This window comes from Tachypleus tridentatus, chromosome 6 (genome assembly GCF_004210375.1).
Source record: "Tachypleus tridentatus isolate NWPU-2018 chromosome 6, ASM421037v1, whole genome shotgun sequence".
NCBI lineage: Eukaryota > Metazoa > Arthropoda > Merostomata > Xiphosura > Limulidae > Tachypleus > Tachypleus tridentatus.
The window spans coordinates 4,905,680-4,932,976 of NC_134830.1; the positions used below are offsets into that span (position 1 = coordinate 4,905,680).

The 27,297-nt window shown below is 32.0% G+C and overlaps 1 protein-coding gene across 7 annotated transcripts in view; it reads left to right on the forward strand.

Annotated features, from left to right (window-relative positions):
• Positions 1-3,022: 3,022 nt before the first annotated feature.
• Positions 3,023-27,297, forward strand: part of LOC143251867 (ribonuclease Oy-like) — a 53,125-nt gene continuing 28,850 nt past the window's right edge. Inside the window, exons 1-6 of one of the 7 annotated variants that reach the window (XM_076503170.1) lie at positions 3,029-3,175; positions 10,417-15,888; positions 19,270-19,366; positions 21,015-21,061; positions 23,661-23,781; positions 23,955-24,027. In XM_076503170.1, coding sequence (XP_076359285.1) covers positions 23,672-23,781; positions 23,955-24,027 — 183 coding nt within the window. In that variant the 5' untranslated portion in view covers positions 3,029-3,175; positions 10,417-15,888; positions 19,270-19,366; positions 21,015-21,061; positions 23,661-23,671. The other 6 variants (XM_076503173.1, XM_076503168.1, XM_076503169.1 and 3 more) reach the window with 6 other exon arrangements.

Genomic DNA, 27,297 nt, shown 5'->3' on the forward strand with positions numbered 1-27,297 from the left:
ATTGAAAATATTTCTATAAGTTCTTTAAATTTTAATACATAGAATCAAAACCACTTCTGGGACATGATTTTCTTTGTTGACTAAAGTAGGCTAAACTAAGCAACTTTTTAACGTATACTGATTAATTTAGTAATTAATATAAGAATCATATGTATATACGTGTTGCATTGTCTGTCCGACCTGATTCTGACAATGGGTGTGATACGCAAGGTCAAAATGCTGAAATCAGGGAGTAGATCCTGAGAGGGATGAAGGGTATACATCCCCCTTCATTTTAGGTGGGGGTATGATATATACAATTATTCCCCCTACAGTTTGGTTTGTTGAAATGTTTTATTGCATCACAGGTCTACAAATTGTGTGTTTGTTCTTGTGATTCTCGTGTTCTTACCAATCGAATTACATAATTAGGCCTAGATGTAGGCTTTTTCAGTTGCCGAAATGTACATCTTTAATATAGGCGTGCTTCTAAACTTTTCGATCTAAGCGATAGTTCGTAAGTATCAGTCAGTAGGCCTAAGTATACATGCAAGGCTTGCAAGCAGTACTGAGCTACATTTGAAACTATATTTTTATATCAATGTTGCCATGTTTACATCTATACATGTTTACTGAGTTACATTCGAAATCTAATTAAACTATTTTAATATGGATGTATTTTAATAAAATTAATATTATCAAGTACGTTATAACGTAACCTTTATTATCTAAGGGTCACTCCTTTATTTTTAAAAAGAAACGACCTAAAACAGTAATTAAAACCGCACGCGATGTCTTGCAATTTCAAGATTAAACTTTATTACATATGATAATGTGAGAATGGAATAAAAACTGGAGGCATTCAAGGTCAAATAGAAGTTCTACTTGTTTGTATTTAGTGTTCAGAAAATTTTCAAGAATTTATCGATAGAGGGTGAAATTCTAATACTTCTTAGCTTAAGTTCAGCCACGCCCACATGCAAAATCAAAGCTATGTCGCTAGGTGACAGTTTGAAGTTGAAGGACACGCTTACTACCAATAAAAAGAGGAGACTTCCCACTATTCAATTATAGTTTAAAGAAAGTTCTACCAATGAATTTGTAGTTTGAGATAGAAAAGAAACTCAGTCCATTGTTTTCTTAAAGGGTTTCTTGTCTTATATGTATTAGTTTGCTAAACACTTAGATTGCATTTAACGTTTATATTTTAATTAGTTTTGTATTATTTGCATTTATAAATCCATATCTAAAAAATTTATGATTGTATATATTTAACTCGATGTGGATTTGGCTTGTCAAAATGTCTAAGCAAGATGGCGTCATTCGCGTGTACAAGCTTTAGTGACAGAGTTTGTGGACGACCTTTGCCCTATAATAACTATTACAATCACATTAGTAGGAACAGATTGGCATACTTGCATCAAGAATAAAAGACAAATAATTGGAAAGGAAAATTAAAAATAAACTATATGTGAAAATATAAAAATGTGATATTGTTTTGGTTTGAATTTTGCGCTGAGTTACACGAGGGCTATCTGTATTAGCCGTCTAGCCGTTCATAATTTAGCAGTGCAAGACTAGAGGAATGGCAGCTAGTCATCACCATCCACCGCCAACTCTTGGGCTACTCTTTTACCAATGAGTAATGGGACTGACCGTTTCATTATAACGCCCCCACGGCTGAAAGAGCGAGTATGTTTGGTGTGACGGGGATTCGAACCCACAACCCTCAGATAACGAGTCGAGCGCCCTAACAATCTGGCTATGCCAGGCCAAAAGTAGCAAAAAACATAGTGATAATAGGAGGCGCTTTATACTGCCCCCTTTAAACACCCAGCTCTTAGGGTCCTTCCATAGTGTTTTACGTGATTAATTAATTGACGGTCTTTAGCCGTAGAAGTGTTTTATGGGTCGAAGTTGGAAGATCACGGGTCAAAAAAGGAACTGGGTATAACTCAAAAACGGCAGTTCATATCAGCTTTGTGTTGGCTGTTGAAATAAAACCTTAAACCGAGGTCATGTATTTTTACATTGCATTTCTTCCCCTATGTTGTGTTATAGAAAATGCTTGTAGGTCCGGCATAGCCAGGTGGGTTAAGGCGTGGGACGCGTAATCTGAGGGTCGCGGGTTTGAATCCAGGTCGCACCAAACATGCTTGCCCTTTTAGCCGTGGCGGCGTAATAAGGTGACGGTCAATCCCACTATTCGTTGGTAAAAGGGTAGCTCAAGGGTTGGCGGTGGGTGCTAATGACTAGCTGCCTTCCCTCTAGTTTTACACTGCTAAATTAGGGACGGCTAGCGCAGATAGCCCTCTAGTAGCTTTGCGTGAAATTAAAAAAACAAACAGAAAAAAACATTATAGAAAATGTAATATTGTTGTATGTGGTGGTGTCATCTTAGAATGTGATTGTCATTACTTTACGTCAAAGACAATAAATGCTCAATAACTAATAATGAGGGTGGAGAGGTTACTAACCCCCAGTAATATTTTAAATTGCCTCCCTAGAATGGTTGGTCGATATTGGCCCAGAGAACTCGGAGTAGATGAAGGACAAACAGGATATTTTTGTGTTTTTACACATATCTATGTATTGGTCATATCTTTAGGTAATGTACCGATGTAATTGTTAGTTAGCTTCCTTATTAATAAATTATCGACCATTCACGGCCTCCTCTAGCTAACATCATCAAAACATTTAAAACGTATCTTAACAGTAATATATTAGTTGTGATCACATAATTATAAAACTTATTTTTTTTAAATACACATACCGGTTTAAAAGTGTAATAGTTAAATTGTTTATATTGTTCATTTCTTTATTACGCATGTCGCACTAGTTCTAATATTAAACATGCAGTAATATAAAACTATTAATTACGGAATATTTTTGCTGTTTTAACGCTGATTCTGGAACTTAATGCAATCCCGAAACATTATTAATTAAAGTGATTTTTTTATATTACGGTGGTTATAATATTTATGTACGATTTCTAAGAACTTGTGAACGCAGTCAGAGCGCGCAGAACGTGAACAACGCTATACGTTGTCGTTAGTTCTGGTTTTGCTCTCGTGATGGCAACTGCTTTCGTCTTGTGGTATCAGAAGATACGGATGCCACGTTGTGGATGGATATAAACTTATAAGGTTAAAGACAGTCATGCGTGGTAGTTCGGAGATTTTATGAAAATAAGATGGTAAGCATACATTGTAGGTAATAATTTAACCATGTTGTAGTGGCAGTATCGATAGATAAGCAAATAAAGTGTTTTGGATGTGGTATATTCATGGTAATGGTAATACTGCTAGGTTTATTTGTGAAGTTCGTGCAAAGCTATTCGATTAGACTGATATCCCATCTCATCGCTAGCTATTCATCATTTAAAAATCAATATTAACTACTCAATGAATAGTAGAATTCACTGACTATTATAGCTCCTGCACGACTGAATGAACGAGAATGCTCAGTGATTGGAGGCAAACCTTTGACCAGCAGATTGTAACCACCAAACCGTGGTAAGCCTTATGGGTTTGTACATACGCTTGAAAATAATTTTATAAAGTTGCACTCTAAAGCTTTTATGTTTCCCACAAAAAAATAAATAAAACCACCTGAAGACATATGTTTGTGAGGTCAAAGCCATTAAAATTTTTAAGTGTTATTATTAAATTTTAATAAACTTCCATTTGAACGTGAGATTGTTGTGAAATTTAAGCTATAATTTGATACCTTTGAGTAAGTGTGAAAAGCTAAGTGATTTTGTTTGTTATAAACTAAAGCACAAAGCCACACAATAAGCTATCTGATATTCTGCCTATTGCAGGAATTGAAATCTGATTTTTTAGAATAATAAACTCACTGACGCAAAATAATAATTTTCTTAAATGGTATACGAAGAAGCGTGTTTCAAATATAAGTTACAACTATTTCTAATTAGCAAGTACTGTATGAGTTGCAGTCTGACTTTTATTAAGTCATAAGTAGACTGATTCGATTTTTCATCCTTAATTAAAGTACTTGGATTTTTTTCTTAAACATATTTAACCTGTTCAGTTTACATGTCTTTGGATAAATTCAAAACATAAAACACATTAAATTCCGGACCGGTATGGCAAGGTGGATTAAGGCGTTTGACTTGTAATTTCAGGGTCGCTGGTTCGAATCCCCGTCACACCAAACCTGAGAACGTTGCAATGTGACGGTCAATCCCATTATACAGTGGTAAAAGAGTGGCCCAAGAGTTGGCGGTGGGTAGTGATGACTAGCAGCCTTCCCTCTAGTCTAACACTACTAAATTAGGGACGGCTAGCGCAAATAGCCCACGAGTAGCTTTGCGCAGAATTCAAAACAAACATTAAATTCCAAAGTGTTACAGTTAGAAGGTCCTTGCAACAAAGTTTTCAGTGTTTTTCTAACCCATTCGTGTCTTTAATTACTATATTATGTATCTGTGAGTGACTGTGGAAATGCAGGAAAAAGAGTCATCTTAGAAAATTTCATGGCCTAATTTTAATGAAGTTTTATCTGATACTTCCTAGCGAAGACCAGGGACTGCTGAAACGGTACTCTACCAATACTTGTTCGTGAGTCTAGTGGCCCGTGAACCCACTCAAGGTCGATAAATATTGTTTATGCTAAATGCATCACGCTGTCGTTGAAACGGGTTATAATAACTACAATGTGCTCAAAACATGCACGTCTCACAAAAACCGTGAATACCCCTGGAACTAACTATGTACCTTAAGACATTGTAAGAACACGTTCGTCTTAAGTCCAACGATTTGAACATCGTAATACATGTTTAGATCTTAAGAATGAGAACATTCTGAGCTACGACCAATCAGAATTGACATTTTGTACAATATTGGTTCAAAACAAAGATTTTTGTAGACGTACGAGAAACGTCAAATTATTTTATAATTTTAACTTGTAAAAATAAATAATAATAAACAAGCGCGGTACATTTTACAGGACCATTATATATTAGATGTGATTTTTTTTTTTTATATATACATCAAGTTATAGCATGAGGTGACTTTAACATGTTTCGTAGCAAACAGCTATTGGGTTGAAGATGTTTATCTACCGATGTGACTTGGTTACTTTATTATGAAGATGTCCCTTGCTAGTACAGTGGTATGTCTCCGGATTTATACCGCTAAAATCAAGGGTTCGATTCCCCTCGGTGGGCTCAGCAGATAGCCCGATGTGGCTTTGCTGTAAGAAAACACACACACTTATTATGAAGATTTATATCTAAGGTTTTCATATTAATATGATAATAGCACAATCATTTAACAACGTTAATTAGTGGAGGCCTGAGATCAGAAACATACTTTAAAACAATAAAATTCTAATTTGAAAGTTTATTGTTATGCACAAAACAACATAATGGGCTATATGTGCCCCGCCCACAATGAGAACTGAAACCGTTTTCAATGTAACACTTACCGCTGAGCAACAATAACACAACAATTCAAAGGTACATTATCATCTGTGGACTCGGCAAATAGCCGGCTTTGCTATAAGAAAATACCCTCAAATGTACATATATCTCAAATATTAGTATGGTATTATTAAATAATAATTAATGTGGTTTGTAGCCTAAGTCACGATAGTAAGTGTCGTTGAGAATTTGTTTCGAAGTTAGTGTAAAAAATTATCGTTCTTCGTGGATAAAAATTGGAATACTCGCATGTTATACTTGATTACATATAAGTAAATGAAAGTATACTTTCAATTCAATGTCCTACCTTCAGCGCCCCTCCTGGCCAAATGATGCACCCTATAAATTTCCATTATTAAAAAAAATTAATTTCCTTGAAAATAATTTAGTATTTTCAAGCTTTTAAAATATGTTAATTTGTATTCTGTTCATTGTGCCGATTACATAAAATGTCTACGGGCCGTACTGTGATACAGACCAGCACGTGCTGCTGTCTTTTTAAAATAATATTAAAAAATTCTATTTAATATTAAGCCACAAGTGGGCGTTCATTCTTTCTCAGTGAAGCCTTTTCGCCCTAAACTGCATCCGTTATGGTAAGAGATTTTTAAGGAGTGATTTTTTTAAAAAGCTTAATTTGCGTTATCTCGAAAGAAAAGCTTCATAAATGAGGAAAATAATATACTTTTTTGAATAATGTATTTTAGTTTTGATTTCATTGTTTTTCTATCGAGAATAATTGAACAAACTAACTACTAGTAGTAATAATTCAGTACGTCTTGTACATGTATGGATAATTAAGCTTTTTTTAATTTGTGAAATGTTGTTTTTATTTTGTTTTGTCGAGGGAATATATTGCAAAAACATCTGTATTGTTTTATGGCTGAAAATAATGCTAACAGCGAGTGTACTCATTTCGGTAAATAATTCAATTTCAACCATTATAAGATAGTTTGAATATTATATTTAGTTGGCTATGATCATTATTAGGTATATACGAGGTCTGTTCAAAAATTACGCGGACTGACGTCATAAAACAAAATATACTTTATTTAGAAGTTACAGGTCTGGGACCCCTTCAAAGTACTCTCCTCCCCAACGCACACACTTATCCCAACGGTGTTGCCACTTGTTGAAACAGTCCTGGTTCGCTTCTTTTGTAATGTCCTCCAGCTCCTTCGTCGCATTTGCCTTAATCTCGGGAATCGTCTCAAATCTTCTTCCTTTCAAGGGTCTTTTGAGTTTGGGGAACAAGAAAAAATCGCAAGGAGCAAGGTCAGGTGAGTAGGGAGGGGTGGGGAAGAAGAGTGATCGAGTGTTTGGCCAAAAACTCGAGTTCTGAGGGCTGAATTTCGCAGCAACGCGGTGCATCTTCAATTTTTCGGTCAAAATCTCGTAACAAGATTCAACTGATATCCCACACTCTTCATCAAGCTCCCTGACAGTTAGACGTCGATTTGCCCGCACCAGGGTGTTGATTTTGTCGACGTGTGGGTCGTCAGTTGACGTGGAAGGACGTCCAGGACTCTCATCATCTTCAATTGACTGTCGACCATCCTTAAAACGTTCATGCCACTTGAAACATGCCGTACGCTTCATATCAACATCACCGTAAGCCGTGTTAAGCATAGCAAAAGTTTCAGTCGCAGATTTTCCAAGTTTAACACAAAATTTCACAGCAAGTCGTTGCTCCTTCATGTCATTCATTTTGAAATCCGCTAAACGAAAAAATCGCACTTCACTTAAAACCGCGTAGCTAATACACAAATGAAGATATCTGCAATCGGGAAATGGCGTCGTAATCAGCTGATCTGTGCAAACCTAGCGATACCAAGCGGATTCCCCTGGAACCAACTGGAGCCGCGCAATTCAAACAGTCCGCGTATTTTTTGAACAGCCCTCGTATTTTTAATTCCGATTTAGTTAGTTGGCTTGATTAATTTATTGAACGAGTATATTATGCTGCTCGTATGTATGTACTCGTAACCCTGAGAATGACAGTTTTTATATTTATGGATATCTTTTATTAAAATAAGTTGATACTCATAATAAAATTCGTACATTTCATTAATATTTCATTATGTAGCTCTATCGTGTAAGTAAAAGGTTACCTTCAGCAATAAATAATGACTGCCTTCTATTATGGTCACTGGGCTCAGATCCAAGCTGAAAAAAAGTAAGCATTACCACTAGGTCCTACATTATCGGGCTGAAAAATATATCGTGAAACCCAGTGTATATCCGTATACGTACACAAGATATGTTTATATTAGTGAAATTAAATAATTACATCCGAATGAAGCCAAACAAGTAAACAAAATAATGAGGAACGACTAAGTTAAAAACAGCAAAACCCAAACTCTGATTAATTATATTATAACCATAAATTTTTAAGCCATAAACAAAATACGCTGCATATTTTTAAAAAGATTCTAGGGTACAAGCTACAACGTGGGATTATAAAACGTATCTTAGGTTTTGGAGGTGACTGCAGAAGTAAGACCCACATTGCGGTGAGGATACACCGCCTATCAGTCTTAACCTCCAATTAGCTAGTCTCACACAAGAAGATTAGAAATTAGGAGAGCGAGATGTGGGTGTTCAAGCCCACAACGTCCCACATCTGTATCACCCTTCACTGCCTGCAGACAGTTGTGGAAAGGTAACTGCTCTCCCAATTTAAGATAAGATAAAGGTAGAAAGATAAAAATAAGGTGCTACCATTTTGGGGTAAGTAAGATAAAACTTACCTCTTGAAGTTGACATTGCTGCCCCCAATATGGTAGGGCCACTAATTAACACGACATCAGTAAAGTGAGAGCTTATTGTGAATGTCGTGCTTTTGTATGTGGTTCAAGGTGTACATCAGCAAAAATCAGTGCCAAGTGACCTTATTTTTAACTAAAAGTAATTATCAGTGATTTTTAGTAAAACTTCTCTGATTTTACTTTCTTTGCATTTATTTAATACAGTTTTATATTTATTACAGAATAATTTAATAATTTTATCTAAAATCCATTAACTATTAATTTTCGTATTAGTATATCAATATGATTAATAAAATATTGTAATTTGTTACTAATTTTACAATACTTGAATAACTGCGAAGATGTAATGTTTATAATAGATGGGTATGTAATGTTTATAATAGATGGATATGGCACATTACTATGTAAGGATGGTAAACAGTATCTGAATAACTGTGTAGTTATAATGTTTATAATAGATGGATATGGTACATTACTATGTAAAGAGGGTAAACCATAAATTAGAAAGTCAAAATCTTTTCTTTTGTGAAAAATATTTATGTTAATATCCTTTTTATCAATTGCTTTCATTTCTAAATCTAAATAATGCGTATCTGTATTAGAAATTGAAGTATTTTCAGTTTCTAATTCTGTTAGATTAATAGTGTCAATAATATTATATATTTCAGAATTATTTAGGGAAATTAAATCATCAATATATCTGCAAGTTAAAGTGAAAATATCTGGATTTGCATAGCTTTCAGTAAATATATTTTCATAATAGTATATATATATATATATATGTAAATATCTCGACATCATTGAGTATAAATATAAATTTACTATACAAGTTAAATAGTCAGCACCCTTTGAAACTCCTATCACTTGTTTAAAAACCTGTATATTGAAAAATATATAATTATTATAAATACAGAAACATAATATTACTTTCATGACTTTGGAACTATTTTCTTTATTCTAGTTCTATAAATGGATAAGAATATTGTTGTATTAATGAATTTAAAACAATAATTAAATCTCTTAATAGTATCATGATATATATGTTGTAAAATCAAATGTTTGAATACTATTTACGTGCTCACACTTTCTTATACATTATAAAATAGGTTGGTTATTTTATATCTTACGAAACGTATGTCTTGTATTGTTAGTACTTACATTTTCTATTTCATTAAGTAAACTATTTAATTTAATAATGTAGCCAGTTGTTTGATAATTGAGTTTATTCAATCGGAAATAAATCTCAATTTAATTGGATATTTATGTATTTTAGAATAGCATAAAGAAACAGCGAATCTATATAAGAATTATGCTTAGAACAAAGTTTATGATAAGCTTCAACGAAATTAGTAATTACTCTATCTTTGGATTGGTTGACAAGTATCCCCACCGCGATGTGGGGCCTATTTCTCACTCACCTCCAAAACCTACGATAAATTTTATAATCCCACGTTAGTGGTTAGGATCTTTAAAAAAAAAATACGGTGTATTTTGTTTAATTTTAATGCGCTTTGTTTTGGCTTATAAATTATGGTTATCAGAGTTTGGGATTCGATGTTTTCAACGCAGTCCTTCCTCATGATCTTGTTTACTTGTTTAACTTCATTATATATATATATATAAAATGAAAATGGTAAATAAATAACATTGAATCATTTCATTAGCATAGTTATAAGATAAAAATTAAGTAGAACTTGAAATGACAAAATTTTATTTAAGTTTGTATGAGAAACAGAGTGATCATACAAGTTTTTGTTTTTTTGAAGATGAAAGAAAGCATTTATATGGCACAAGTTACTTAACAAGTTAATATGCATTGCGTTTCAAAAGAGATTAAATATAAAACCTATGGATCAGGTGGGTTAAAGCGTTCGACTTGTAATCTGAGGGTCGTGGGTTCGATTCCCCGTTGCACCAAACATGCCGTGGAGGCGTTATAATTGACGGTCAATTCCACTATTCGTTGGTGAAAGAGTAGCTCCAGAGTTGGCGGTGGGTGGTGATGACTAACTGCCTTCCTTCTAGTCTTACACTGCTAAATTAGGGACGGCTAGCGCAGAGAGTCATCGTGTAGCTTTGCGCGAAATTAACAACAATGAAAATAAAACTTATGTGACATTGTAATGTTTTACTTTGTCTATACATTACATTACTGGTGTATATTATTGTGTTCTTGTTTGGAAGACAGCTTTTATTTTTCGTTTTTTTTAATGTGTACGGGAGCTCCTGAAAACACGAGATTCAAAGAATATGACAAGAAAAAAAAATCTTCACTTTGTTGCATGAAACTATTTCGTTTGAAGTGTCCTGAAATCCTCTTCCGGTGATCAGTGGATTCAAAACTGCAAGATGAAGTAATATAGTTTTTTGTTTTACATTGGTCGAATCAAGGCTGATTAATTATGTCTTCTGTAAGCTCTGACGCCCTTAGAAAGACTCAAAATGGGCAAATCCAACTTTTGTGTGTGTCAGTGTGTTTGGCGCGTGGAATCCCTTGACGACAATTTCTCACAATTCTACTTCAATTTAATAATTAGTTCACAAAATGTGACAAAAGTCCAAGAAAATTACTTCAAACAGAAAATCGTTTTTTTAGCCGCAGCATAGCGGTTAACAGAACAGTTCTGTTTTGTTTCTCAGCTACAAACTTTTAGCTTATATCTCCGTAATATCTTGTTCGATTTATTTGCAGTTGCACTAAATGTTTACAGACTAGTTTTTAAGTTTCGTTTTGTCAATGTTCATGATCCTTCAGTCACTACATGAATCATGAACATAAAGTTTAGGTATTAGATCTTTGTACTGAAATAAGTGTTTAATGTGGAGGCTCTGTATGTTATTCTAAGCTTAATTTGAGTATCAAATGGTTTATTAAGGAAGAGAGCTATTTTTTTTAATTGGTAGAGATTGCGAGCCTATTAAAGGACAGTAGATAATGAGGGGGAATTTGGAGATGCAATCGGATCACTTTTGAAGAAGTTGGGGGCAAAACTATTGAAATTGGTGCAATAACCAGTAGATATCCTTTTATGATAAACAGAGTTAGAGAAATATTTACCTTCTTTGATAATTCTGAAGTCTAGGAACCGTAAAGAATTAATTTCTTCGAGTTTAGATGTGAATTTGATATTGGGATGTTGGGAAATTAAGGTAAGAAAGGAACTTGGAAACTTGAATTGATTGTCGAAACAGCGAGAAAGTGTCGTTAATATAGCATTAATAAAGGACGTGTTTGAGTTCACATGAGAACTTGGCTTGATTGTCGAAATAGGGAGAAAGTATTGTTAATATAGCGTTAAAAAAGGACGTGTTTGAATTCACATGAGAACTTGGCTTGATTGTCGAAATAGGGAGAACGTGTTGTTAATATAGCGTTAATAAAGGACGTGTTTGAATTTACATGAGAACTTGGCTTGATTGTCGAAACAGGGAGAAAGTGTTGTTAATATAGCATTAATAAAGGACGTGTTTGAGTTCACATGAGAACTTGGCTTGATTGTCGAAATAGGGAGAAAGTATTGTTAATATAGCGTTAATAAAGGACGTGTTTGAATTCACATGAGAACTTGGCTTGATTGTCGAAATAGGGAGAAAGTGTTGTTAATATAGCATTAATAAAGGACGTGTTTGAGTTCACATGAGAACTTGGCTTGATTGTCGAAATAGGGAGAAAGTATTGTTAATATAGCGTTAATAAAGGACGTGTTTGAATTCACATGAGAACTTGGCTTGATTGTCGAAATAGGGAGAAAGTATTGTTAATATAGCGTTAATAAAGGACGTGTTTGAATTCACATGAGAACTTGGCTTGATTGTCGAAATAGGGAGAAAGTATTGTTAATATAGCGTTAATAAAGGACGTGTTTGAGTTCACATGAGAACTTGGCTTGATTGTCGAAATAGGGAGAAAGTGTTGTTAATATAGCGTTAATAAAGGACGTGTTTGAATTCACATGAGAACTTGGCTTGATTGTCGAAACAGGGAGAAAGTGTTGTTAATATAGCATTAATAAAGGACGTGTTTGAGTTCACATGAGAACTTGGCTTGATTGTCGAAATAGGGAGAACGTGTTCTTAATATAGCGTTAATAAAGGACGTGTTTGAATTCACATGAGAACTTGGCTTGATTGTCGAAACAGCGAGAAAGTGTCGTTAATATAGCGTTAATAAAGGACGTGTTTGAGTTCACATGAGAACTTGGCTTGATTGTCGAAACAGGGAGAAAGTATTGTTAGTATAGCGTTAATAAAGGACGTGTTTGAATTCACATGAAAACTTGGCTTGATTGTCGAAACAGGGAGAACGTGTTGTTAATATAGCGTTAATAAAGGACGTGTTTGAATTCACATGAGAACTTGGCTTGATTGTCGAAACAGCGAGAAAGTGTCGTTAATATAGCGTTAATAAAGGACGTGTTTGAGTTCACATGAGAACTTGGCTTGATTGTCGAAACAGGGAGAAAGTATTGTTAATATAGCGTTAATAAAGGACGTGTTTGAGTTCACATGAAAACTTGGCTTGATTGTCGAAACAGGGAGAAAGTGTTGTTAATATAGCATTAACAAAGGACGTGTTTGAGTTCACATGAGAACTTGGCTTGATTGTCGAAATAGGGAGAACGTGTTCTTAATATAGCGTTAATAAAGGACGTGTTTGAATTCACATGAGAACTTGGCTTGATTGTCGAAACAGGGAGAAAGTGTTGTTAATATAGCGTTAACAAAGGACGTGTTTGAGTTCACATGAGAACTTGGCTTGATTGTCGAAATAGGGAGAACGTGTTCTTAATATAGCGTTAATAAAGGACGTGTTTGAGTTCACATGAAAACTTGGCTTGATTGTCGAAACAGGGAGAACATGTTAATATAGCGTTAATAAAGGACGTGTTTGAGTTCACATGAGAACTTGGCTTGATTGTCGAAACAGGGAGAAAGTATTGTTAATATAGCGTTAATAAAGGACGTGTTTGAGTTCACATGAAAACTTGGCTTGATTGTCGAAACAGGGAGAACATGTTAATATAGCGTTAATAAAGGACGTGTTTGAATTCACATGAGAACTTGGCTTGATTGTCGAAACAGGGAGAAAGTATTGTTAATATAGCGTTAATAAAGGACGTGTTTGAATTCACATGAGCAGTTTTCTAACCACTTGTATTCATGATAAGAGTAAATTATTGGTTGTCGTCAGATCCAATGGGATCCCCATTGAAATCTTGTTTTCCTATTAGTGTATGTATTGTTTATAATCTTGTTTTTTTATTGGTGTATGTATTGTTTAAAATCTTTTTTTATTGGTGTATGTATTGTTTGAAATCTTTTTTTATTGGTGTATGTATTGTTTAAAATCTTTCTTTTATTGGTGTATGTATTGTTTAAAATCTTGTTTTTTATTGGTGTATGTATCGTTTAAAATCTTGTTTTTATTGGCGTATGTATTGTTTAAAATCTTGTTTTTTATTGGTGTATGTATTGTTTAAAATCTTTTTTTATTGGTGTATGTATTGTTTGAAATTTTTTTTATTGGTGTATGTATTGTTTAAAATCTCTCTTTTATTGGTGTATGTATTGTTTAAAATCTTGTTTTTTATTGGTGTATGTATTGTTTAAAATCTTGTTTTTTTATTGGTATATGTATTGTTTAAAATCTTGTTTTTTATTGGTGTATGTATTGTTTAAAATCTTGTTTCCCTATCGGTGTATGTATTGTTTAAAATCTTTTTTTTTCTATTGGTGTGATATTCTTTTCAAATATTTCTTGATTTGTTAACCCAACAATGAAGTAATATCAGTTGAATTTTGTGTAAAGAAATCCGAATATCTTTGAACTGATAGATTAGAGAAGTTTCTCAAACTGGGGTTCGCGACCGTTCTCTAAGGAGTCGTGTTTAAAATGTTTTAAAATTATTATTTTTTTTAATGTGATTTAGAGATTAAAATATTTTTTTATAAAATTAAATTTATATGAAATAAGTATTTAATTTGAAATACAGCTTTTAAGGTACACTATCTTTTGTTTTCAAACAAAAACATCTAAAAGTATAAAAAATTATAACTTAAAAGTTGTTCTTGGGTTATTGAAGTTTAAGAACTACTGGTCTAGATTCCACAGCTGTATGTCTGCAGATTCACATCGTTAGCAACCGGGTTTGGATACTTGTGGTGGGTAGAGCACAGATAGCCCATGTATAGCCTCAGTCAACAGTCCAGAATAAGAAATGGTAACGGGTTGCTTTAGTAACTGTCAAGAAAGTAAAATGACGTGGCTAACTGGTACAAGACAATGTAAAGGACATCTTGACATACAAGAGTGACATAGCTAGAGATGGAGCAAAAGCGTCCATGGACAACTTATTTGCATTTTTGGGTGTTTAATTTATTGCACACAGTGTGACGTATATTGGTGTAACACTACGTAGACTATCTGACAGACCTCAGGGACACCCAAGATAAATACAAAGGTAGAAATACTATTGGAAAAAATTACAGTTCGTACTTTACATCATGAGTGTGTTATAAAAATGGTCACATCTTATTCGAATATAGTAGCCTGTGTGTGTGTGTTTCTTTTAGCCACATTGGACTATCTGCTGAGTTCACCTGGGGGAATAGTAACTTATGAGTTGACAGTTGGTGCATTTCCCCTATTGTATCTATAAAATTAGGAATATAGTACAAAGAGCCCTTGAGCAACTTTACACGAAATTCAACAAACAACAATTTTCTATTATTCTAGGCTTTTGCTCTGCTGTTTCTGGTGTTTAATTATCTTGTAGATATGCAGTTCAACGCATTTGGTACATTATCCAGTTTTAGTCATGTACGTTATTTATTTATATATATAAGTCTCGATCTAATGGAGGGCAGCTATTCCACACGTCACTTTTATTTATTTTTTCAATGCCGTGTCTTTTAAGTTTGGTTTGGTTTGTTTTGAATTTCGCGCAAAGCTACTCGAGAGCTATCTGTGCTAGTCATCGCCACTCACTCTTGGGCTGCTCTTTTACCAACGAATAGTTGGATTGACCGTATCATTATAACGCCCACGCAGCTGAAAGGGCAAGCATGTTTGGTATGACGGGAATTCGAACCCGCGACCCTCAGATTACGAGCCGAACGACTTAACCCACCTGGCCATGCCAGGCACGTGTTTTTTAACAAACGATTTTATCTCTTTTTATACTAATAATGACAGGAACTATTAACACCTAATATTTTATTAAGTTAATAAGAATATATTTTCAAAGCGTGTATCAGCAGTAGGTAGTATTTATTACAGAACCTAAGGGTAGAAAAAATGATCTGTATACTTCTGAAGCACTCTGAACTAACCAAATAGTTCAACTGTAGCTCACAATAGTTTCAACTTATGGCCTTGTTGCATAATACTAAGCAAATGTTTCACTTTCTTTCTCACGAGCTGAACTGCCACTTTACAATCAACACATTCTTCTACCAAGTTAAACAATGTGTTGTGAAATGCTAACGAAAGACGAAAGTTTGAACATACCCGTCAAGATCAACTGAGATTGTCTGCATATCGAGTTATAATTAACAGGATTATCACACAGTGATTCTAACTAGACAGATACGTGAGTTTAAACAGTTGTGAATGCGAGATGTAATCTGATACCACTTAATTGGAAAAATGTTTATTCAAGACAGACTATAGAGAATCAATAACTGTATACGCAGGTAACTTTTTATGTTGTTTGTCATCAAACTCTTGCCAGGTGGAAATATGGCGTATGATGCAAAAGTATCTAAACTTAAATAATTGATGTTGATAGGGTTAGATACATTATTGATCTAATACAAGTTACTGAAATTGTAAACTTTTATGAAATCAATGTTATTGTTTTTCATTTATTATAAGCCTTCATATCGTTATGTTAATAAAATGTATGGCCTTTGTTGTATAATTGGACTCGGTATCATTTTTCCTTGTTTTACTTATAATTTCTTCGAGTTCGTTGAGTTGTGTACCCGTTCTCGATTTACGCTCCAGATAATTACAATGGAACTTTCATTTCAACCGATATTTCGGAACTTTATTAACATCAAAATATCCGAGTCCCTCTGGTAAATATTACAAATTCTGAAAAACAACCCAAGGTTATAAGTAGTAGTAGTGCTAGTAGTCAAACGTATATTTTTATGATTTAGTAAAACTTATTTCACGATAATTAGAACGATAATAAAAAGTATAGTTTATTTCTTTTTTTCTTTCAAAGTGATAATATAGAAGATCCGAATTACATAGAAGTTACTATAACTGGTTAATTTCCAACTAATGAAAAATAAAATTGTGTTATCCGAAAAATCCGTTCTTGTAGTAAACTGTAATTATGTGGTTAGCAAATCAATGTACTCGGTAGAAAATGTACTCAGTATACTCGGAATTAGAGGTCATGGGATTTTAAGAATGGATTTCCCAGCCAAATGTTATGTAGGCCTAATGACGTGGTAACGTTTTGTTTCTAGGAAGGACAAAACTGCCAGTCTTGTATTAATGTTTTATACATTTAGCCTTAGGCGACAACGCAACAAAGACTATCTTCGCTGAGCTATAAATTATCTTGTTTTAAGATGTTAAATAATATTATTGGTAACATAAATGTTGATGGGAGAAACAAAACTCTGATTTTGGCAGCGTTATTAATAAGGTAATGTATGTGCGAATATTCACTGTGTTTTCAACTTCTAAAAGTTTATTGTTATTATATACCGTATGTTTAGGGTGTTTTTTATAGACGTGGATAAACTTGTATAGCCTCAGTAAGCAAAGAACGGAATATCTATTGGCGTTAATAATTGTTTTTTATAAATATGAATTAATTAATCAGAAAAGCTCCAAAAGTATGCTATTATCTTTCATGAAAGTTATGGAAACGTATATAGGATCTAGAGGTGGTTTAATTCATTATGTTTTAATTTGTTATCTGTATACAGGTTACCCATAAAATCTGGTAGACTTCATAAGCACTGAAAAAGAACATATTGTAATTTAGGAGATTTCATTATTAATATTTGCCTTACAATTCCTAATAAAATTGTGTAGCTACTTTTGTTTTCTCCATATCCCAGTTTTGAATCTGAATATTTTTTAAGAATACATATTTTTGTTTTTAGCAATGTATGATTATAAAATATACAAAAAATACTTGTATAAGGTTATTATTCACAGAATAATCTGCACTTGTTTCTTAAAAGGTACTGAACTTACAGTTAATAAATATAACATTTTAACACATTGGCTTCCAAGTTTATTTTGTCGATACTTTCCAGGATACCACTAGTAAGTTTACAATTACTTTTTGTAGGAAGAGTGTATCTGTAGCTGTTGTATCCCAGCCAATAAGTGGCTCTTTTTATAGGGGTAGAAAGGGCTATATGATCTCCTCAGCTCGATACAAACAATACACTTGTAGTGTAGACATAAGCTCCAAGGTTCTTCCTTTACTGAGATATGGAAAAGAAACACATCTGCTACTGCTGTTACATCCTCTCTAAATAAAACTGTCAGTTATACTCTTGCATTTCTTATTGGAATATTAATAACCAATAGGAAGAGAAGATTTTTCTTACCAAATTCCTTAAAGTGTATTTCTTTTTAGGTGTCAGGTTTGGAAATATCTGGCTACAGTTTCATTGTCCTGTTCGGTTCAACTAGCGAAAAGAATTTTTAAACCCATTAATAACTTAGTTAGAATATCATAAAATTATTATAATTTATTTTAATGATAATATTTTGTGTTTGAAATTGTATAATTGAAATAATAAATAAATAAGCATGTTTGGAAGTGCCAAAATCATTACAAAAAAACGATGTTCACAGCACTTTATCTTCCAGTGACAAAAAGATGAGTCCAGACCTAATTAAGCACTAAATTTATTATTTTTATGCTTGTTTATATTTTTGTGAGATTAATTAAGATATAAAAGAGTTAAAATTTATCGGATTAAGAAAGAAAACTTAAATGAAAAGAAATTACTTATCATATGACGCACACACATACATGAGGAAATATTGAAATACAACTGTGGTATGTTTATTACTTTTTGTTTATATTCTCCTACTGTGATAAGTGGCTTCAGTATACTATGAAGGGATCTATGTAGCTACAAAGCAACAAATGAATCCAGAGGTTATGTAAATGAAGCTGTGATATAAGAGAAAAAATTGTATTTTTAACAAAATCACCGGGCTTTATAAAAGAGATAAAGTTTCATTTCTCAAAAAATATAATGTCAATTAAATTTTCTAAAGAAAAGGTAGAGCACAGTCATAATATCTATTAAATATTTCTAAAGAAAAGGTAGAGCACAGTCATAATATCTATTAAATATTTCTAAAGATTTCACTTTTAAAATATTTACCACTGTATGTTATTTAAGGCTAAACTCACAACCACACAGTCTAGATATATCTATATCATAGTACATTTTAGACACCTTTATACCCCAACAGACGTCTAGAACATTACACACACACACACACACACACTACTAGATATTGTGATACAATAACACACAATCAAAACAAGAAAACTGAGAAGCTTCTAATGACATGATACAAGAACACGATGATCACCACTTCATAATTATTTATGTAATATATGAATCACAAAACGGTACGTAAACCTATGATAAACTATCTCTTCTAAAACTACTAAATCTAACACTTGCACTATATAAACTTAAACAGGCCTGTATATCTATCAAAAATGAAATGATACAGTTTTCTCTTGGATACAGTAATCTGACTAGAAGTAACCATAGTAAATATTATTAAATGTTTTCACAGCCTATTTTTACAGAATGTATAAGTTAATAATGGTAATTTATCTTATTGGAAAGAGAAAGTTTTGTTTTGTTCGTTTCAGTCTTCAGATTAACAGTTATGTTATGTTTTGTTCGTTTCAGTCTTCAGATTAACAGTTATGTTTTGTTTTGTTCGTTTCAGTCTTCAGATTAGCAGTTATGTTTTGTTTTGTTCGTTTCAGTCTTCAGATTAACAGTTATGTTTTGTTCGTTTCAGTCTTCAGATTAACAGTTTTGTTTTGTTTGTTTCAGTCTTCAGATTAACAGTTCCTTTGGAGAAGTTGATTTTTTATTATTTGTTCAAAGATGGCCTCCAACAGTTTGTCTTCAAGTGTCAAAAACCATTGCAGTAAGTAGGCTAGAGATATTTAGTTTACTCTGTATACTTTATAACTGCTACTGCTGATAGGAGAAGTACTGGACTTAAAGTACAATATTACCTCAAACTACTTAGGGTCAAGATGTAATCTAGTGAGTATAGGTTATTCATTTTAAGTAAAATAAAACTTTCAACCTTGGGGGAAAAATTTTTTTGGAAAGGTAAAATTTATATTAGTGTTTAGACTAAGTTGCACTGTATTATTTAATAAACAGAACAAGATAATTAATGAAATTCACTAATTGATCATCAACTGGGCTCATTAATCGATTACATTTAAACTATAAATTTATCTTTACATGAAACTTGAACTGGATAATTTAAAATAGGCTTAACTCTAATCAGTATAGCTGAACAAACTATTTATATTCATTATGTTTTTTATATTTGAAACTTGTAATAAGAAAAAATATTTTGGTTACTTAAGATTGTTGAAGTAAACATGGTATTAATCAGAAAAATGTCAATTATTAGATTATTCTTGTCACGTTAATTGATTTAGTTGTAATTTTGAATATTCTGTTGGTTTATTTGACATCAGTCAGTGGTCATAGATAATCAGTTAATGATATTAAACAGTTATTAATGTTTTTATTGCAACATAGTTTCTGTATGCAGCCTTCAAACTTATAATTCATATGGACAAATCTAACTCTGAGAGCTCATTCAAGGAGATGAAATAAATCATTGAAAAACAGATGAACCATGTATGTGGAAGACAGAATGTAGGAGATAATGTTTGAATCTTCTAGTTTTCAGTCAATATCTTATGAGTAATTGATACTTGTTGTTCTACTTTACATTTTAATACTGTCTTATTAAAATTATGAATAAAAGTCCACAACTGCTATTATTTTTGTTATTTATGATGTTTTAAATAGTGTATTAATATAACTGACCTTTAAAAGTATGACAGGAAACACTGCCTGTGACTTCTAAAAGTATGACAGGAAAACACTACCTGTAACTTCCAAAAGTACGATGGGAAAACACTACTTGTATCACCCAAATTCAGTATCTTTCTCATCTGGTGTCCAGTTTAACCTTTAAGCCTTATTAATGACATTTGATGTAAAACAAGGAGAGAATTTTATTGTTACATGGTACTTCAGGGATATTTCTAGTTAGATTTTGCTTATTTTCAGTTTAAACTATGAGTAGGTGACTTACCTGTTCATTCTCACATACTGTGAAACGTGACATTAAGTTTGGCACTATGTGTAGTGGAGAATGAAAATAATAAAAGATTTCTCATTTCTCCAGGTATTAACAAGACATGTTTGTCCTGTTAGTTTAGATTAAGACATATTTCTTTTATAGAGTTATTTGTTACCTGTTAACAAATTCAGTCTTGCATACTGCATGCAGTAATTATTCAAGCTGTAAAGATACTGTCAGTGTCTTCATTTGCAATAACCAAACTTTAAAAACCAATAATCATTAATTATGTTTAATCATAATTAACACCAAAATAACTGTTTCATGATATACAATATTTTGTATCTAATTCTATCATAATATTAAGTTTCTTTTTGAGTTTCATTATTGAAAACTTGCTTCTGTTTGTTATTTATCAGGAAAGTAATAAACAGTTTTTTTATTATTTCATTCTCTGTAGTGTGAAATTCCTGCTGGGGTTAATTATTGGGTAATACACGGCTTATGGTAAGTATGAGTGTGGAAAACCTTTGGATAGTGGCTAAACTTGTGTTTTATTACCAGCAAAAGTAAAAAAACATGTTTAATTAGATTTTTATAACACATTTCTTGTATTAGTGAATGATTTAAATTTGTAGAGACCCATGAAATTACTACTTTAAATAGTTATATTAAATCTTCAAAATTCTTATTGGATAATAAATTTAATTATTTAATCGAGTACTGGTTATTAAGCAGGATAAATTTATTACAGATATTTAAATCTGGATAGTAAATTGTATTTTATAATAATGGTTATTATTAATCTGAATAATTTAGGTTTTACTAGGCTGTTCTAACAGTTCACTTGCAGATCTAGAAGGGGAGTGTTCCCTTTGGCATGAGGATAATATTTTATAAGTAAAATATATTTATGTGAAAACCAGGAAAGAAATCATAAAGATATAGATTTGTGTATAAGTTGATTCGTTATTCTGTTTCTGAATTAGAAATGTCACATTGAGACCATTGGTTTGCTATTATTATGTATACATGTTTACCTGCCCTCCTGTGGGTCTGCCCATGTGAAAAGATAGATTCTATTCTTAAGCTTCAGTGTTCCATTTGTAATAATGTAATATACAATTTTGTAAATTATTATTATATCTGTTTGTGATAAGACTGTTGTTTTCTGTTATGTCACTCCTACTACATCAAACACTTTGATTCTCTATACTAAAGTACAGTTTATTGTTCACTTACTGTAGTTTTTATCTTGTCTGTATGACATTGCTTCACAGTAAGACTGATAAAAAATCGATTATTTTGAATCCAGCAAAAAGAACATTTTGTGCATCAACACAATTTTAGTGCAGTGTAGATCAGAGCTAAACAATTATTGGAAGTTGCTAAGTGATTGTTCATCACACTAACTGATCAATTACATTCATCTAGTTGGCTGTCAGTATGAGATGGCTGAAAAACCAACTTGTGATAGTAAAAATATAGTTTGGATATCTGTGGTGGGGGTGGTAGAGATAGCCTGTTGTTTAGCTTTGCACTAAACAAGTAACAAACTTTACAGCAGTATTTCAGTTACTTGGATATTTGGAATATTCAAGGATAGTGATAATCAGGTATCACAAATTTTGTTACTTTACTATTTTTGTGAATTGTGACACTAGTTATTTAGGCTGAACAAACTTTATGAACAACAGTCATGAGAAATCATAATGACCACATTACTGAACAATTGGGACAATGAAAACACAGTAATAACTTCAGTTAGTTGATTGACTTGATTATAGGGCAATCTTGAGTATAAGGTGCCCCAAGTTCCCCAAACCATGGGAAAGATAAAAACCTAGATTTCCATGATGTACTTTTTTGGGTCTGTGAGAAATCTTTCTTGTAAAACATGCATTAAGGAGTTCTGTCTGTCAACATCTTACATTATTTTCAGTTAAACCAAACTTTCTAGTATCAGTACAGTGATTTCCCTTTTCTGCCTTGTACATCACCATAATTTTAAGATATGCATCATAATTCTTCGTTAATGTGACACTTGTTCTCTGTCTTTCATAAGAGTCACTAATCCTTATACAAAGGTGTATTGTTACATCATAACATGTCATAGTTTGTAGAAATTTCTAGACCTCAATTGAGCACTGTGTATATAGTCAACCAAGTTAGTAAAAGTCAAAAAGTGAAGCTAGACTGGATGCTAGTTTAGCTGTAACAGGCAATTTCTGTAGAGAGATTATTAAGTTGTATTGTAATAACAGAGATAGAGAATAATAAGTCTTGTCATATGGTTTTATAAAGTAATTGAACCTGCCTGTTTGGTCTTTGACAAATAGGAAACAGTTATTTAAAGCTCTGGATAGGAATGTTGTAACCAAAACTTTAACATTTACAGTTGTGTTTCCTAACTGTTTTTTAGCCTAATGACATTCCCAGTAACAACTGTAACACTTTGGTTAAAGTACAATGCTTATTGAAAGTCTCTTTGTATATTTGTTTTCATGTGATATTCTTTTCTTTAATATTCTAATTTGAATTAACACACTTTATTACTAATTTTTATAAGAAACATTCTTATGAGTAGCAAAGTATGTTTACGGAAGTGTTTTGAAAATTAACATTTTATATATATATACAGAGTAGTGCAAAAGTCATGTCCAATAGAAAATTTGAACAACAATAAAAACAAAATAATTATTTTTTTGTTTATCAAAAGAAATGCTTGAATCAATATCAAGTTTTTGAAGCTAATTGTGAGGAATTTAAACAGTTGCTTTAATAAACAAAAAGATAAATAATTTTATTGTTATTCACAAATGTTAAAACTTGAAACAGTTCTGGACAACTGTTCAAAAATAACTTGGATCATTTACATCTTCAATAAATATTTTAAAAATAAATTGTGTTCTGTAGATATATTCTCAAGCTTTTTTGAGATAAATAATCCAGTATTCTTACTGAGTGACAGAAACATTGGAGTATATTTACTAAATGTCAAGTTTTATGTTGCTGTTGTCAGATGTCCGGTGGTTTGAACTGTATTTCAATGGGTTAGAGATCATGCTGTGTACATATTGAAATTTTAAGATTGTTTCTACAATAGATAGTGCTGAGATGCAGATGGCTCCATACACTAGAATAACTTACAAAGATCATGGCACAACTACTGACTGTGAAACCAAGACGTTACATGTGATGAGGCTTACCATTTTAACATTAGAAGGGTAGATATATGAATAGCATTTTGGTCATTCAAGAGGTATAATTAATATTGTGTGCTTTGCAATATTAGAAAATTTCATACTGTATTGTAAATTGTATCTTTTAGTTTATAAAAACTTATGATTGCTTAGTATAGAAAAAATTTGATATTTATAATTTTGAATTTTTCCTGCAGGCCTAATTCTCTGACACCACCAAATCCTTCTTATTGTAACAAATCCTCTCCTTTTGATATGAAAATGATACAGGTTTGTAAACAGTTTTAAACCTTGTAGTTTTTATTGTTACTTGAGTATGTCCTTTTGATATGAAAATGATACAGGTTTGTAAACAGTTTTAAACCTTGTAGTTTTTATTGTTACTTGAGTATGTCCTTTTGATATGAAAATGATACAGGTTTGTAAACAGTTTTAAACCTTGTAGTTTTATTGTTACTTGAGTATGTCCTTTTGATATGAAAATGATACAGGTTTGTAAACAGTTTTAAACCTTGTAGTTTTATTGTTACTTGAGTATGTCCTTTTGATATGAAAATGATACAGGTTTGTAAACAGTTTTAAACCTTGTAGTTTTATTGTTACTTGAGTATGTCCTTTTGATCTAGAAATGATACAGGTTTGTAAACAGTTTTAAACCTTGTAGTTTTATTGTTACTTGAGTATGTCCTTTTGATCTAGAAATGATACAGGTTTGTAAACAGTTTTAAACCTTGTAGTTTTATTGTTACTTGAGTATGTCCTTTTGATCTAGAAATGATACAGGTTTGTAAACAGTTTTAAACCTTGTAGTTTTTATTGTTACTTGAGTATGTGACAAGTTTTTTAAATTTTTTAAAGCTCATTAACTTTTATTTCTGTATTTTTCTAAACTTAGTATTGAGATATAAATTTTCGATGTTTATGTGTAGAGGTGTTTCCCTTGTTGAATTTGAGTATGTAGATATGAAATTAAAAAGAAATGGGATGACTTTAGAAAATATCTTAATGATTATCGTACATTATAGATGAAGTTAAGTTTTATTATTATAAAAGGTTTGTGAAGCTATTTGTAAAATGTGGGAAAGTATAAAATTAAGACAAAAAGTCACATATGTTATAAGATTCTTAATACAGACACAGTTGGACCCCAGCATGGCCAGGTGGTTAGGGTGCTCAATTTGTAATCCAAAGGTTATGGGTTTGAATCCCCATCACACCAAACATGCTTGCCCTTTCAACCATGGGGGCATTATAATGTGACAGTCAATCTTACTCTTTGTTGGTAAGAGAGTAGCCCAAAAGTTGGCTGTGATGACTAGTTGTCTTCCTTCTAGTCTTACACACTGCTAAATTAGGAGTGAGTAGTACAGATAGCATTTCATGACAGTTAAAAACAAAGAAACAAATATAGTTTTTAAGATGCTGTAAGATAATCAAGGAATTTATCTGCAGTAAAAGTTGGTTGATTTCTATCTTCAATTGATGACTCTGTGATGACAGAAGTATGTTCCCTAGGGGTTTGATCTCAGTACTAGACACAGCACAAACTGATCATTATGTACCTTTGTACCTAATAAATAAATAAACCCTCTTTAGAGATAAAGTTGTTGTCCACTTTATTGTTAATTTAACTTGCTTTAAATTCATTGAATTATGCAAATAAATGTGTGACGTTGTTTTTTGTGTGTATTCGTTTGAATGCCACAATCCTTGTGCAAGTAAATATGGCACAAAATGTAGCTAATAATTAAATTTTAATAGTATACAAGTTTTAAGTTCTTAATTTTGCAAAAAAAAATTAAACAGGTGCTATATAATATTATCTTTGTCATGACTTGAGATTTATCATAGTACTGCCTTACTGCTTTATATGGTCATATTACAATTTGGAATGGTCTGAAATTGAGTTAAGCTACAAATTAAATAAATGTTGATATATATCCAGTATCTGAAGCTTGCCAACAAGAGTATGAACAGTTTATTTCTTTTTTAACACAATATTTTAATATGTGAACAATAATACAATTTATAATGACACATACATCATTATTCTTTAAAACTTTAATATTCAAAAGTTTCACAAATGTATACAATATTGGGTCTCCTGTCTAGTTTGGAACTGAATATTTTATCAGGTGTTCACAATAAGTGAATTAATTCTGAGTTGGTGTAGGTACAGTTCATTTAAGAGGGAGCTAGCTAGCTTCATATTCAAAGAATTCTTTAAGTATCAGTTTTAACGTTTCTGCTTGTACAGATTTACAACACTAGCTCAATGTGGCTTTGCAATAATAAAACACACATCAGTTTTGATGTCAACATAAGTTTTTCTTTGTTTAACAATTAGATTATCAGAATGACCAAAATTTCTTGAATTTTTTTAACTGCTTTAATTTATTATAAGTTATTTCTTTTTCTAACATGTTCATATAATATTATTCTTTCATATAAATATCCAGTTAAAGATATGCTCTTAGTCTTTTCAAAAGACAAGATATTTTCAACACGTTTGCCTTTTCAGCCTTGGGAATTATAATGTTATGATTAATTCTACTAATTGCTGATGAAGAGTAACCCAACAGTTGGTTGCTGGATGGTTGCATTTTCTCTTGTTATCACTTTAAAACTGGAGATTGGAGCAGATAGCTTCAACAACTTTGTTGCAAAAGCAAATTTATTGCCAGTTGCTTTTGAGCTAAATGGTTAAATTTTACCCAAGTAATTTGTCTTTATTTATTTCAAATAAAACTACTTAAAAGTCTGAAAATGTATGCAGTTTTTTATCAAAATGTCTTCATACTCGTACAGTAGCAAGTCGAGTTACGTAAAGAAAGGTTTTTAGTTTTCACTGTTAGTATAGCGTAATACAACACAAAACATTCCGTGTGTGATATGTAGGAAACGTTAAAGAATTTAAAAGCAAAATTTCTAACCATTGTTCTCATTTTCAAAATGGTTTATAAAAGAGACAAGATTTTAATAAAAAACTGTTGTTGATGTGATGAAAATTTTCTGATTTTTGTAGAAACTTTGCTAGTCTTCATAAAGACATGAGAAACTTTGCTAGTCTTCATAAAGACATTGTGATTTTTGTAAATGGGAGAAACTTTGCTAGTCTTCATAAAGACATTGTGTTATGTTTTTTATTAAATTTAGATTTTTAAAACTAAGATTTATGTGCTAGAGGATTAGTTAACGTTAAATAAACTAGCAAGCCAGTGTACGAAGAGAGAATCTTTTGTATTTTGTGTAAACTTAGAGACAGTTGAGAGTTTGTGTAACTAACGTTATAAAACACAGTTAATCAGTATTAGCTGTAGATACGCTATAACCTTATAAAACACAGTTAATCAGTATTAGCTGTAGATACGTTATAACCGTATAAAACACAGTTAATCAGTATTAGCTGTAGATACGTTATAACGTTATAAAACACAGTTAATCAGTATTAGCTGTAGATACGTTATAACGTTATAAAACACAGTTAATCAGTATTAGCTGTAGATACGTTATAACGTTATAAAACACAGTTAATCAGTA